The following is a 12,325-nucleotide window of genomic DNA, read 5'->3' as shown; positions in this document are numbered from 1 at the left end:
ACTTGGAAAAGAAGAAAATTTAAGGTTTTCAAGTTGCATTATATATGAATTTGAATTTTTGTAGATGGAATAGGAATATATACAAACTTGGGGAAGAAGAATAAAAAATCACCGAATTTTCGTGCTTGAAGATCTGTAGAATAAAAAAAAATGCTTATTTTTCAAACTTTGGCCTGTTGTTAATGGGCTACAGATTTGCAAAGTTGTAACTGGGTTATTCTGCTGCAACGTATGTAGGTAAACTGTATTTTTGTGTAATTCTCCCTGAAGAAAATACAATTAAAAACACAACAAGACATTAAGAAGAAAAGAAAAACAAATATCGGAACCCCATAATTATAGCATATTTGGTCAAGCTTCTAAAATCAACTTATTTTGAGAAGTATTTTTCTCAAAAGAAATGGTGAAAAATAATTTGTGTTTGACTAATTAATTTGAAAAGTACTTCTGAGTATTAATTAATGTTTGACCAAACTTTTGATAAGTATATTTTTCTCAAAAGTGTTTTCAAGAAAGTACTTTTGGGGAGAGACAATTTTTTTCTGCTTCTCCAAAACTTTTGTTGTTTCTACTCAAAAATACTTTTTTTTCTTCTACTCAAAAGCACTTCTTTTTTTTACTCAAAAGTGATTTTTTTTTTGAAAAAAAGTGTTAGTAAAAGCAATTTTGGAGAAGTAAAAAAAAAGTAGGTTCTATCCAAAAAGCACTTTTTTGAAAAATATTTTTGAAAAAAAACACTTTAAACACTTTTAAAAGCTTGGCCAAACACTAATTATTGCTCAGAAGTACTTTTCAAATTAATTACTCAGACACAAACTGCTTCTCACCAAAAGTACTTTTAAAAAAAAATCTTCTCAAAATAAGTTAATTTTAGAAGCTTAGCCAAACAAACTATTAGTCAAACACTTCAACTTTGATAAAAACTTTTAAAGAGAGTACTTTTAGCCTCGGAGAAACTTAGGCAAACATGTTAATCTACCATGATCGGCAACAAAAAAAAGAAAAAAAAAAAAAGACGGAAGCTCAAGCTGGAATTTAAAAAAAGTCAAACGGGAAAGTTTGAATTACTGAGGTGCTTTTCGGCTTGAAGAACAAACATAGGTCTTCCCTTTCATTAAATTATCGTAGACATCCGTAATACAAAGTTCCCATAACCTCTGGGCACTCAAAATTCTTTTTTCCTCAAAGAGGGAAAAACAAAATAAATGAAGAGTTACTATTCGCTGCATCACTTAAAAGACCAATCTATACAGACCTGCTTACATTGAAAAAGGAAGATATATGATCATTACCTAGAATTTCCTGTGTACAGAAGCAATATCTGGCAATAGCAGGTTAAGTTACCAATGCGAAATCAAACATCTATACGTTCCTCGTGACCAGGTAACTGGTGGGTAGTACTTCTTTCTTCAACCACGCCACCTTATTATTGTAAGGATTCCAAAATTTCCGGATGCTGCAAAAACTTGACTCTGCCGATGCTACCAGGTATCAAGCGCACCAAAACTTACACTTTTCTTTCCTATCCTCTGAAAAACTCCATCGTAATACACAAATTCGAAGAAGTTTTCCTTGGTAGCAGACCAATTGCTTTACTTTCTCTTCATCCCAACAAACTTCTGACAGTATAGTACAGTTTCTCACATGATTTTGTAACTTTGCAGGTCAATTGAATAACATCAGTGCACAAGTATCATCTTGCCTTTGACGATTGAATGGAGAAGCCCAATGGCACATCTTCATTGCAGTATATGGAGGTGTATTTTCTAAGCTGAAATATATTACAGCTTCAAAGAAACCAGCGAAAATCCAGATCAGCTTTTAGCTGGACTAGTTTACAGCTTCGAAGAAAAGGACCTGCGGTTGCAAATGCCCTCTTTCACACATAACTAGAACATCATCCCAGCCACCAATTACCTGTATATAAAATATCCATAATAACAGAATCTTATTAAAAAATAAGAAAGAAAAATGAGAAGAAACAGAATATTACCTTCACGGTTTTGTCATCATACATGATCCACTGTCCACGATCACGACTGTAGGCAAAACAGTGATAATGCTGTCCATAGTAGCAAACCTGAAATAAATATCAAGCAATAAGATCATCCATCTTTAGACACATCCCACACCAGAATTAAATACACTTGTTAGAATACAAACAGAAGATGGTTCAATAACCAAAAGTACCTCACATAGTAAGTATTCCTACTCTACTTTTTTCGTACAACAAAGTAATCCTTGTACTCAGCAACATGAAAGATATACTTTAGCTTAAGCATATCCAGATGAGCAAAGAAACATAAAGCTCAAGCATATTAGGATTAGTACAGAAAATATCCGCATAGGAGAAACCCCCCCCCCCCCAAAAAAAAAAAAAGCTTTTATATTTGAGATCTGTAACTGGCCCAAGTTCAGACTGGAGAACCATATAGACAATGTTCTTGAAACAAACAAGATAATACCCAAACCAAAAAGAAGCTTTATATTTGAGATCTGTAATTGGCCCAAGCTCAGACTGGAGAACAATATAGACAATGTTCTTGAAACAAACAAGATAATACCGAAAAATGGAATAAAATGAACTCGGCCTGATCAAATAGTCACCTTTACTCATCTTCATGAAAATAAGGCGTTATGTACAAAAAAGAAACAATCACAAAAGTACTTCTCTTCATGAAAGATGACAAAAAGTACTCATCAATTAGTTGAAATGATAAAAAAGAAGGATGAACCAGCTTGCACATGATATTTTAAAAGCAATAAACAATTGACATGGTTTTATGAACCAAGTAAATGAGCTGAAACTACAATATAACATTTACAAGAAACATGAGAGAGTTATCAAAATAGGAGCAGGAAATTGAGTATCTGAAATATGGATGGAGTTGAATATTGAGTTTCAGTGACTTGATTATATTTTGTTTCGAGCTAGTACAGAGAAATTTAAATACTTTAATGCCCCTAGAAATACATAGAAGGAAACAGCAGACAAAAGAATACCAAACATTTACCACAGAAACTAAGTAATGCTTGTTTTTCGGATCAAGACCGCGATAAAGGATGCCAATGTCCACTTCAGTAGATAAAGCTGATAATGTTGCTTTTATGTCATCTACACTCTCACAAGTATTCTGCCAACCTAAAACTGCATGGGGGGAAAACAAATTACATGAGAAACAAATATGATTCTCCGAAGATTCTTCCATCACCCATGGCAACCAAAATGGAGGGGGGCAGAAAATATAGTTACCCGTTGTGAAAACATGTGGCGGAGCAGAGAGAATGTGATGAATATAGTTAAGCTTCTCACATCCACCAACCTCGGGATCGCAAGCCAACTGATGGTTCATCTCAACAAGATTCAGAAGCTCATCAAACGAGCTTTCTGGACACATAACCTGAAAGAAAGAACAAAAAACTCCGTAAACTGTTGAGAAAGCAAATAACCCGCAATAACAGTAAAGCAAATTGCGCATTATCCAGAAAATGTCTTGCTGAACTTCAAAAGATTAATTTACTGAACGGAAACTAATGTGCCATCACAAAATTGCCTCAAAGAACATGCCTTCATTGTTCGGAGAGCGCTGGCATTAATATTATGAAAGAACGATGTGTACTTCAGATGTCTGGACTCCAATCCACAATTGTAGCAGTTCATCTGCTCAAAAATATCCATTCCGAAAAGAGAATGCACAATACAAGCACTACTTGAGCAATCCCAAGAGCCCATACAGCTGCTATCTGCAGATTCAGTATCCGAAACACCTGAGGTTGATATAAATGACCGATGTAGGCAATCAAATATCACACCCAGTACTTCAGAAGCATCATTCATTTGAGCCTGTGAGTCAATATTTTGTTAATTGAAATCAAAGAAGCTGTCTCCTAGAAATATATGAGGGTGCTCAACAGAGTTTCATATTACCTCCTGGAAGAAATTACTATCGGGATAAAGGTTGCTGAGGGCAATTCTCAAAGTAGAAGGAGCAACAGCCTCTCTTCGCATCTCAGTAGAAGCCATGCTCAGAGCAGTAAATATGTCATATAAAGCGCATACCACACATGGGTCACCAACATGATCATGCTCTGATGGTGTTCTTCTCAAAAATTCATCTCGAAATTGTCTTAGATGCCACAATGACTAAAACGGGGAAAAGAGAACACACTTGATATTCAAGAAATTTTGAAACACGATATACAAAGTGAACTAGCACTTGTAAACGCTAACCTGTATAATGACATTTAGAAAGCAATTGTATTCTCCAATTTCATTCTTTAGCCCAGTGCCATATACATCCATTTCATTGACATTCCCAACGCTTATTTCACCACCCATATCCCTGGTTTCAGAGAACATCCTCTGTGCCCCTGAACTTGCCTTCAAGGGTAATTTCTGATGTGCATGGAATGCGTCTGACATAAAAAGAGAGAACGAGGGAGAAGTCACTTGAACATTCAGGAGAGGGAAAATATAAAGCAGTTAACTCTTCAAGACAAATGGAAAAACCTAAGCCGCCACCACCACTTCTCAAGACTCAAACTAGCTTGCCATTCTCCTTCAGAATTCATAACCATTTGAGAGGGTCTCAATTTGAGAGAAGATAGGAGAAACAGAGGGTAGATAAGTAGTCCTTCTAATCATCAAGCTTAAGCAGTGAATTTGATACAGATAGGGAACATCGTAGACTACTAATAAAACAAAATAGAGACAGCCTAAGTTAACAAAAATTAAAACTATCTTGGGGAGCTTGTTATCGGCGAAGAAAGATAATAGACATACCAAGACTTTGGCGTACAGCTCTCTTAAGGTCAGCTTGGAACCTTTCTTCATCATCCTCCTCCACATGTAGCTGTCTCAATGTCTTTGTTCCACTATCTCTGGTACCATTCTTTTCTAGATCAAAATTAAATGGTAGTGAATTTAGTTCACTTCAACAGAGCAGAGCATAAAACAGTTTTGTAGTTGAATTTTAAAGGAAAAATATTGGCACAGCACATATTGCCACCAACCAGCTTGGCTCTTTTTCTTCTAATTTCTATAGAGGGGGCACCAGCTTGGCTCTTTTTCTTCTAATTTCTATAGAGGGGGGCAGTAAAGGGGATAGGATCTCAACTTGGCCAAATAACTCCAAATGTTTTTCTTTTATAAAAGTGACTCCAAAGATTTTTTAGCCAAAGGATCATAGAGCTGGTACTAAATTTGTTCTCACAGTTTAGCAACAGCGTAACATGCCAACTTGAGTATATGGTCAAGTAATGCGACAATTACAATATCATTCATCTGTAACCAAGATGACTTACTCCTCTAAAGTAAAACAATGAAGAAATGGAAGAGATGACTGGGGTGACCAATCACTGTTTCTGATACCAACAGTAAATAGCTTGGATGTTGATTTCTTTGTTTCAAATATTCAATTACTGTATGTGGTCCAACTTTACAAAAGACAGCTTATAACTGTGAATCGACCAATAAAGTACCAATCCTAGAAGCCGTCATAACATTTAAACCAAGTCAATCTATCTTTGATGAAATGAACAATGAACTCTCTGTTTCAATATTTAAAAAAAAAAAATTACTTGTGTTTCAAGTCAATGGGTCAACAAAACGACCCTCCTCCTTTCTCCGGGCTTGGGACCGGCTGTGTTATAGAGAAGACACTAACTACGACACAGGCGGAGTTATCACGAGAATATCATTCTTCAACAATCCCAAAGCTTTTTCCAAAGTAATAGGCACTGCCATTGAGCCCACATTCATTTGCGCATATAGCAAACAACTAAACACTAAGTGATTAAAAAAAAGCAAGAAGGAATTTAAACTATAAAACAGACACTTCCTGAATGCAGTCACTCATGGGGTACGTTAAAGTCATCGAGCATGTATGAAATCCCCTTTAACATGCAGCAACAACAACTATTACACCTCAGTCCCGTTGGGGCCAGCTATATGAATCCTCACATCTTTCTTTAAGCTTATCTTATATCACCGTCATACCAAAATAAAATAAAAGTGAAAGTAAAAAAGAAGTTAATACACACACACACACTATAATAATAATAACAATAATAATAGTAGTAGAATTTCTTTACAAGTATAAGACCTATTCTCAACTAATAAGTATCACCTATATGAATTTTTTTCTTCCATTGTGCCCTATCTTGAGCTAAGTTTTCATTGATTCGAACCCCGTCAAAATGCAACTGTTCATTTTCATTTGGCAAACTGTCACTCAAGGGCCACGATAAGTACGTTTAGATTACTGGATATTTTCTGGAATACAGGAGAGTCAATAAGGAGTAGTAGAATTCTAACTGAATCCAAAAAGATCATCATTTTTATACACCTATACTAGAAGCTTTCCCTAAACTCTGAAGTAACTACTAAAGCATGTTAAAAGGTAGAAGACCAACAAGCCTGCGAAAAACCTACACAAATAAAAGCCAGAGAAATAAAAATAAATCAAGTATTGCTGCCCTCTGCATACGCCTGTCTTCTGTTTCTAGCAGTTTCTGGATGCTAAAGCAAAGACTAAACTCAAGCAAGCATGGAGGAGGAAACCCAAAAATTTCCAGAGAAACTGCCAACAGACTGAATGCACCAAGACATGGATTATATTTTTTGGTAAATAAGGGATATACATATAGTGCCAGGCATTGCTCAGCCCCTCTCTACCTTCAAAACTTGGCAAGGATTCAACCACAATATTTTCCACTTTTATTATAGGTAAAAAGGAACCAAAAAATGAATGCAAGGAAAAAAAGGTACACAGAAACTTTTTAAAGTACATAATTCCTATTTTACAACAATAAATGCTTTCTGAGACTACCAGCTTTTTTTAACAACCAGGAAATCTGTGATTCTGACACTATGAACTCCTTTACAGGTAAAAATAACAGCGACTAGCAGAAAACTGCAAAAGCATCAACCACCCATTCAAGTTGGAGAAGTAAAAGAGGTCACCATACAGAAACAAGAAGCAGCTAAATACATACTCACCATGTGAAGAATCCAGAGCTCTTGATTCACTAACTGCAGTATTTTCCCTTTCAGAAGAACCAGATTGATACTTCCCCTCACTAAATTTAGTCGAACCTTTCTGGCGCCTGCCTTTTCTTGCAGATCGTTTATCAGCTATCAATACACCATCCTCTGGACTCTCTTTGTTTGACAATCCAGAATAAGAGAAAAAATGATAGCATGTTCAGATGACATCATCCTAACTCTGGAACCTTGCGGTACAGATTACTTTGGAAGTATAAATTATTCCAGTCACTAGTCAAGAGCCATACCATCTCTTTGCGCCATTACTTCTGGAAAGTTCTTTGAAGGACCTTCTAAACTGTTTGGAAGTACATTGTTCTGCATCAAGGAAAGTCATATGTTACAATCACTTCATAGGTATAAAAGATATTAGCAGCATCGTCAAGGTGTACCATCAAGACATTTCAAGGCCTTAGTTTTAACAGCATGAGAAATCAGAATGTCAAAGGTTCTAACAGAAGAAAGCCTAGAATCAGAGTGTTAACCTTCTCGCTACTCTTCAATTGCTCACTGATTTTCTGATCAATATCACAACAATTCAAGTAAATGTCAGGATACATTTTTTGATAAGGGCAAGTTTCAAGATTCATAGCTGCACCCATATTCTCTTGAATTGTTCTTGCAGATTTCTTGTGTTGCTCGGCCAGATGCTTCAGCTTAGCCTCATTCTCAATTCTTCTTTGATACTCTAAAGTCTCTTCAAGCTTCCTTTCCTCGGCTTCAAGCTCAATCATACGTCTGTACTCCTCCTCCTGTAGATTTAAGGAATTACCAATTTGAGGAATTTGACTGTCTTGATCATCGCCATCATGAGCAGCAAATGAGCTGCACCAAAACATACCAGCGAAATGAATTAAAGGTTGTAGAGGGTTTGCTCAGAAGCATAACTAGAGTGTATGTCAATGGAGAAATAGGTCTTTAGAAAGAGACATACACATCTTCCACAATCTCATGGCGAAGCACATGCGTTTCGTTACCACTGTTAGGCTGCACAAGAAAGAGGAAACATGTTATACCTCCTCCCAGCATTATACATAAACAACTGCTTCAGATACCAAAGTTTGACCCACAGCTCAAACCTTTGAATCCTTTGCTCTTCGATACTCTTTGTTTTTTTTCTTGTCCTTTGTCTTTTCATGGGCATGTTTAGACTTCTCATTGCCCCCACTTGAACTCTTCGCAGAATCACGAACAAGTTCAGCCAGAAAAGCATCCCTTGCAGCATCAGACTTCTCAGTTGCATCCTTCTCAGCCACGTCCTCCAAGTGTGCCTAAAAATGAGAAAAAACAATCATCCTAATCAGAATTCAGAAGAAGAAAGACAAAGGCTAAACGACAAGAGGATAGGAAGGCAAACAGCGGTAAAAGATCCTAAGAGCAGCATAAGTGCTTCAAAACAGTAGATACCCGCATAAATGACTTCAATAGAGGCACTAAAATCTGCCGGTAATCTTGGGCAGATGCAGGCTCAAGCTTCACTTCCAACTGTTGCATCCCTGTAACCATCCGCATGATTCGACCATCAATTTTGCTCAACTGCACCCATGAAATTGTAAGTTCAGAAGGCAAGAAAGCAACACAGAAAATCGAAAAAGGAACACTACACGGTAACTGATGCACCAACCTCAATGGAAACATGTTCCTTCTGTCTCTGTATTGCAACTTCCACGCTAGAGTCCACCTGATGCAGATAGTCTTTCAGTCTCCAATCATCCTCTTCGCCAGATTCCAAGTCACAAAATTGAGATGTTCCACCACCGTATGTTTCCTCGAATCCGAATTGATTTACATTGAGAGATTCTGCTTCCTTCAGAACATTTGATATAGCATCCAACTCAAACCTACTGATAATCGTAACTTCGTTGTCACTTTCTATGAGCTCCTCTCGTCGCTTCCGCAAGACAGAATCATAGCTTTGCCGGACAAATTCTATTTCATGTTCTCTTTTTTTACCCTCTTCTAAGCAAAGATCTTCTACTGCCTGCAGTGCTTCCTCGTAACTTAGGTGCTCAGATTTTCTCTCACACAAACCCTGTAGGTCGTAATACTCCTTCTCAAGCAATCGAAGAATTTCCATACCCTGTTGAGCTTTCTCTTTTCTTGCACGTGTCCATGATGCTAGTGCTTCCACACTTGATGGACCAGTGAATAACCAGGACAGTAATGCATCTGAATCAATTATAACTCCATTTTGGTACTGATTACCAGACAAAATTGCTGCAGGTCTATCATTAGAAACTGCATTAGGACACGAGCTGGGAGAAAGATTGTGTTGCAGGAACTGCTTATCAAACAACAAACATGTGTCATCCTCACTGAAAACTATTTTCTCTAGATCGTCAAATCCATGACAACCATTGCTTGTTTCGTCCAGAAAACCAGTTCTCTCAGGATATCTACCTAAGCCACAAGAATGAGAAAGTTCTTGTAAGTATTTTAGTATTTTTTTAAGTTCTTCGGGACCCAAAAAGCATATGCACAAAGGACTCTGATCAATATTGCAGTTAAGAAGTTTAGAGCCAAAAGCAAGACCCTGAAGCTCTTCCACTGCAAAGTGAATAACCTTGCTGAGGTGACTTGAAGCAAGATATTTATTTTTGATAAGAGTCTCAAACACAGCATGGATTCTTTCAAGAAGCTTTACTCGCTCAGGGTCATCAGACAGCGGCAAGCCTTCAGGAAGTAAATGAATCTTCGGACCACCCTCTCCATCACAATCCATAAAGTCAATGTCTGAGATCTTATCATTTTTTCTACTCTCAACCATATCTCTGTTGGGTCTATCCCCTAATTTCCTCCTTCTAGGTGATGTGCCCCACTCGTCTTCATGGCAGAAAGCCTCCAAAAAGTCATCCTTTGACCCCTCTCCATCATCTCTTTCATAGGACTCATCTAGAAAACCATGACCCTGAGATCTTGATTGTTTATCAAGTATTTCCACTGCTGCATTAACATCTAATGGTTTCCAAGAGCAGTTCAGAAGCATCTCAGCCCACTCTTTCTCCACACTTTGAGGCAAAACTGATTGCATTTTAGGCAGCAAAGCACCCATGTGATCATGCACAACATGATGAATGTGTGATTCTGAGTTTGCAAATTTTTCACTGCAGCGGCAACATGTCCAGAATTTCCAAGTTTTATTTGTCTTGGCAAATGCAAGAGCCTCAGATAGCACTTCAATAGCCAAACGATCCTTAGACGAACTAAAATGTGCCTTAAGATCTGAAATTCTAATACTAAGCAATTCTTTCTTCACATCCAAACTCATGGAATTCCAATATGATTGCACCAAATTCCTTCTCTCCGTGGAAGAAGCAGTCTTCCTTGCATTTCCACTCTTCCTCCTCTCACCTGCTCTCTGCCCAGATCCTGCTGTTGAATCCAAATCTTTATCTACCTCATTCTGTGATTTGACAGTTCCTGACTTCTGCTGTAACAGCCTAGCGGCAGCTACCCGAACCTCAATCTCCTTCCTCCTCTCTTCAGGTGTCTTAGTTGCCTTCTTAATTTCATTAGGCCTTCTAGCCTGAACCAACCTCAATTCCATTGGGTCCTCAGACACCCTCCTAATTGGAATTAACCTGAATTTCTCCTCCCCAGTTCCTATATTCTTCATCCAAGAAGAAATGGAAGCAAAATTTGACTTCTGAATCAAATTTTGAAGCTCACCGCGTATATGAGATATTCGAGCTTCAGCAGGGGAGATCTTCTGTTGACTCTCCTCCTGTAAGCTCTCTTTCGCAGGATCAATGGGGTTTTCAATTGCCAATGCTCTTTCACACTCCTGCACGACTTCCTCGTACTCCTTCCCGTCATTCGCTGCTTCATACAACAAATTAGCATAGAAATGCGCAAACTCAATAGAGTACGGAGACAGCGACACTGCTCTCCTAGCACTCTCAATCGCATTCCTCAAATGCCTCTGCTTCGCATTAGGATCATCAATAATAGAGGCAACCTTCACACAAACTGTGCCCTGGACACGGTGAATCAAGGCCGAATAAGGCGAACTTTCATGCTTAGTGGACAGGTCCTTCATCAATCTTAGGGCTTTTGTATGGTTCCCGCGTCTCAGGGACGTTAGGGCACGCTCGCATTCAAGCTTAATCGAAGCATAAGAAGCAGCCGACGACGATGAGCCGTTGTTCTCACAATCAAATACCAGTACGGCACCGTTTTTACTCAACGATCCGTTCGAAATTGAAGGATTTATTAAAACTAGCTTTTGCTCAGCATCAAGCGCCGACGGCGGCGACCCATCGTCGGAGACAGACGGAACCGCCGCCGGTGAAATTGAGGGTTTGGAGCGAGGAGCGACGGTGCGCTTCTTGGGCCCCATAGAAGATCTCTCCTATGGCGAATTAACCGAAGGCATATACCTTATTTCATGCCCCTAAATACGTATAAAATCCTCCAATTACACAGATTATACATATGTAATATGTTCAACAGACAGCAATAGAGAAACTTACCGGTGAAAAGCACAATCGATCGGCGTTGAAGAGTGTGTTCTATATAAATATAATATATGTAGTATAGGTAAGTAAACAGTGTCACTCTCTCTCCCTCTCTCTCTCTCTCTAAATCTATGTAAAAAGGTCGGGGGATACGAAGAATGAAGATATGGGGGGTGGGTAGGTTTGGGAAGATAGAGAACTGGACTATAGTAACAGTGGGATGAGGAGAAAAAATGGAAATTAAATTAAGGTGGCAATTTTTAGGATTGGAGTAGTTATAATTACTTCTTTTTCTTTCTGGTGATGTAATTTCTTTTAAAGATTTTATTACCTTTATGCTAATGATTTTTCACTTTATGGAAATGCGACGCAACTGGTATAAAGAAGGAGCAGGAGAAGTTTTAAGAAAAATTGAAGCTATGTGTAATAATAGGTATAGAATTTTATACTAATAATGTAGTTTAAGCAATTCTAGCCGTTTAATTTAGTTTACATAATTAATGAATATCAATTATAGATAATTATTTTGTAATTTAACTTTAACTTATGTGATAATACAAAACGATTTGTACGGTTGACTTATAAAAGTTGAAGTAAAATTTCCTAAGATAGTGACTTTATGGTTGAAAAATTAAAATGACTTTTCGAAAACTAAAATTAAAACTCCAACAACGATTGTATTATTCATATTTGTGTAAGTATTGATGGATAATGATAATTAAGTGATATAGCACTTATCAAGTAAATTAGTTGAAATTTATGCAAATTGATTTGAACATCACAATTAATTATTATTGGAAAAAAAAATGATCTAAAAAATACT

General features: G+C 37.5%; 1 protein-coding gene across 1 annotated transcript; it reads right to left on the bottom strand.

Annotated features, from left to right (window-relative positions):
- Positions 1 to 1,084: 1,084 nt before the first annotated feature.
- LOC104238260 (uncharacterized) lies at positions 1,085 to 11,728 on the bottom strand. The gene is made up of 16 exons (XM_009792578.2): positions 11,518 to 11,728; positions 8,670 to 11,438; positions 8,453 to 8,581; positions 8,125 to 8,316; positions 7,980 to 8,032; positions 7,531 to 7,870; positions 7,294 to 7,363; positions 7,001 to 7,162; positions 4,784 to 4,897; positions 4,232 to 4,416; positions 3,929 to 4,144; positions 3,569 to 3,844; positions 3,254 to 3,401; positions 3,015 to 3,148; positions 1,994 to 2,080; positions 1,085 to 1,917 (listed from the first exon to the last, which is right to left on the bottom strand). Exons 2-16 carry the CDS (start codon positions 11,382 to 11,384, stop codon positions 1,831 to 1,833), a joined length of 4,908 nt encoding a protein of 1,635 aa, XP_009790880.1. The 5' UTR covers positions 11,385 to 11,438; positions 11,518 to 11,728; the 3' UTR covers positions 1,085 to 1,830.
- Between the last annotated feature and the right edge of the window lie 597 nt (positions 11,729 to 12,325).

The sequence above is a fragment of the Nicotiana sylvestris genome, chromosome 6 (assembly GCF_000393655.2).
Source record: "Nicotiana sylvestris chromosome 6, ASM39365v2, whole genome shotgun sequence".
Taxonomy (NCBI): Eukaryota; Viridiplantae; Streptophyta; class Magnoliopsida; order Solanales; family Solanaceae; genus Nicotiana; species Nicotiana sylvestris.
This window is presented reverse-complemented; position numbering and strand designations above follow the sequence as displayed.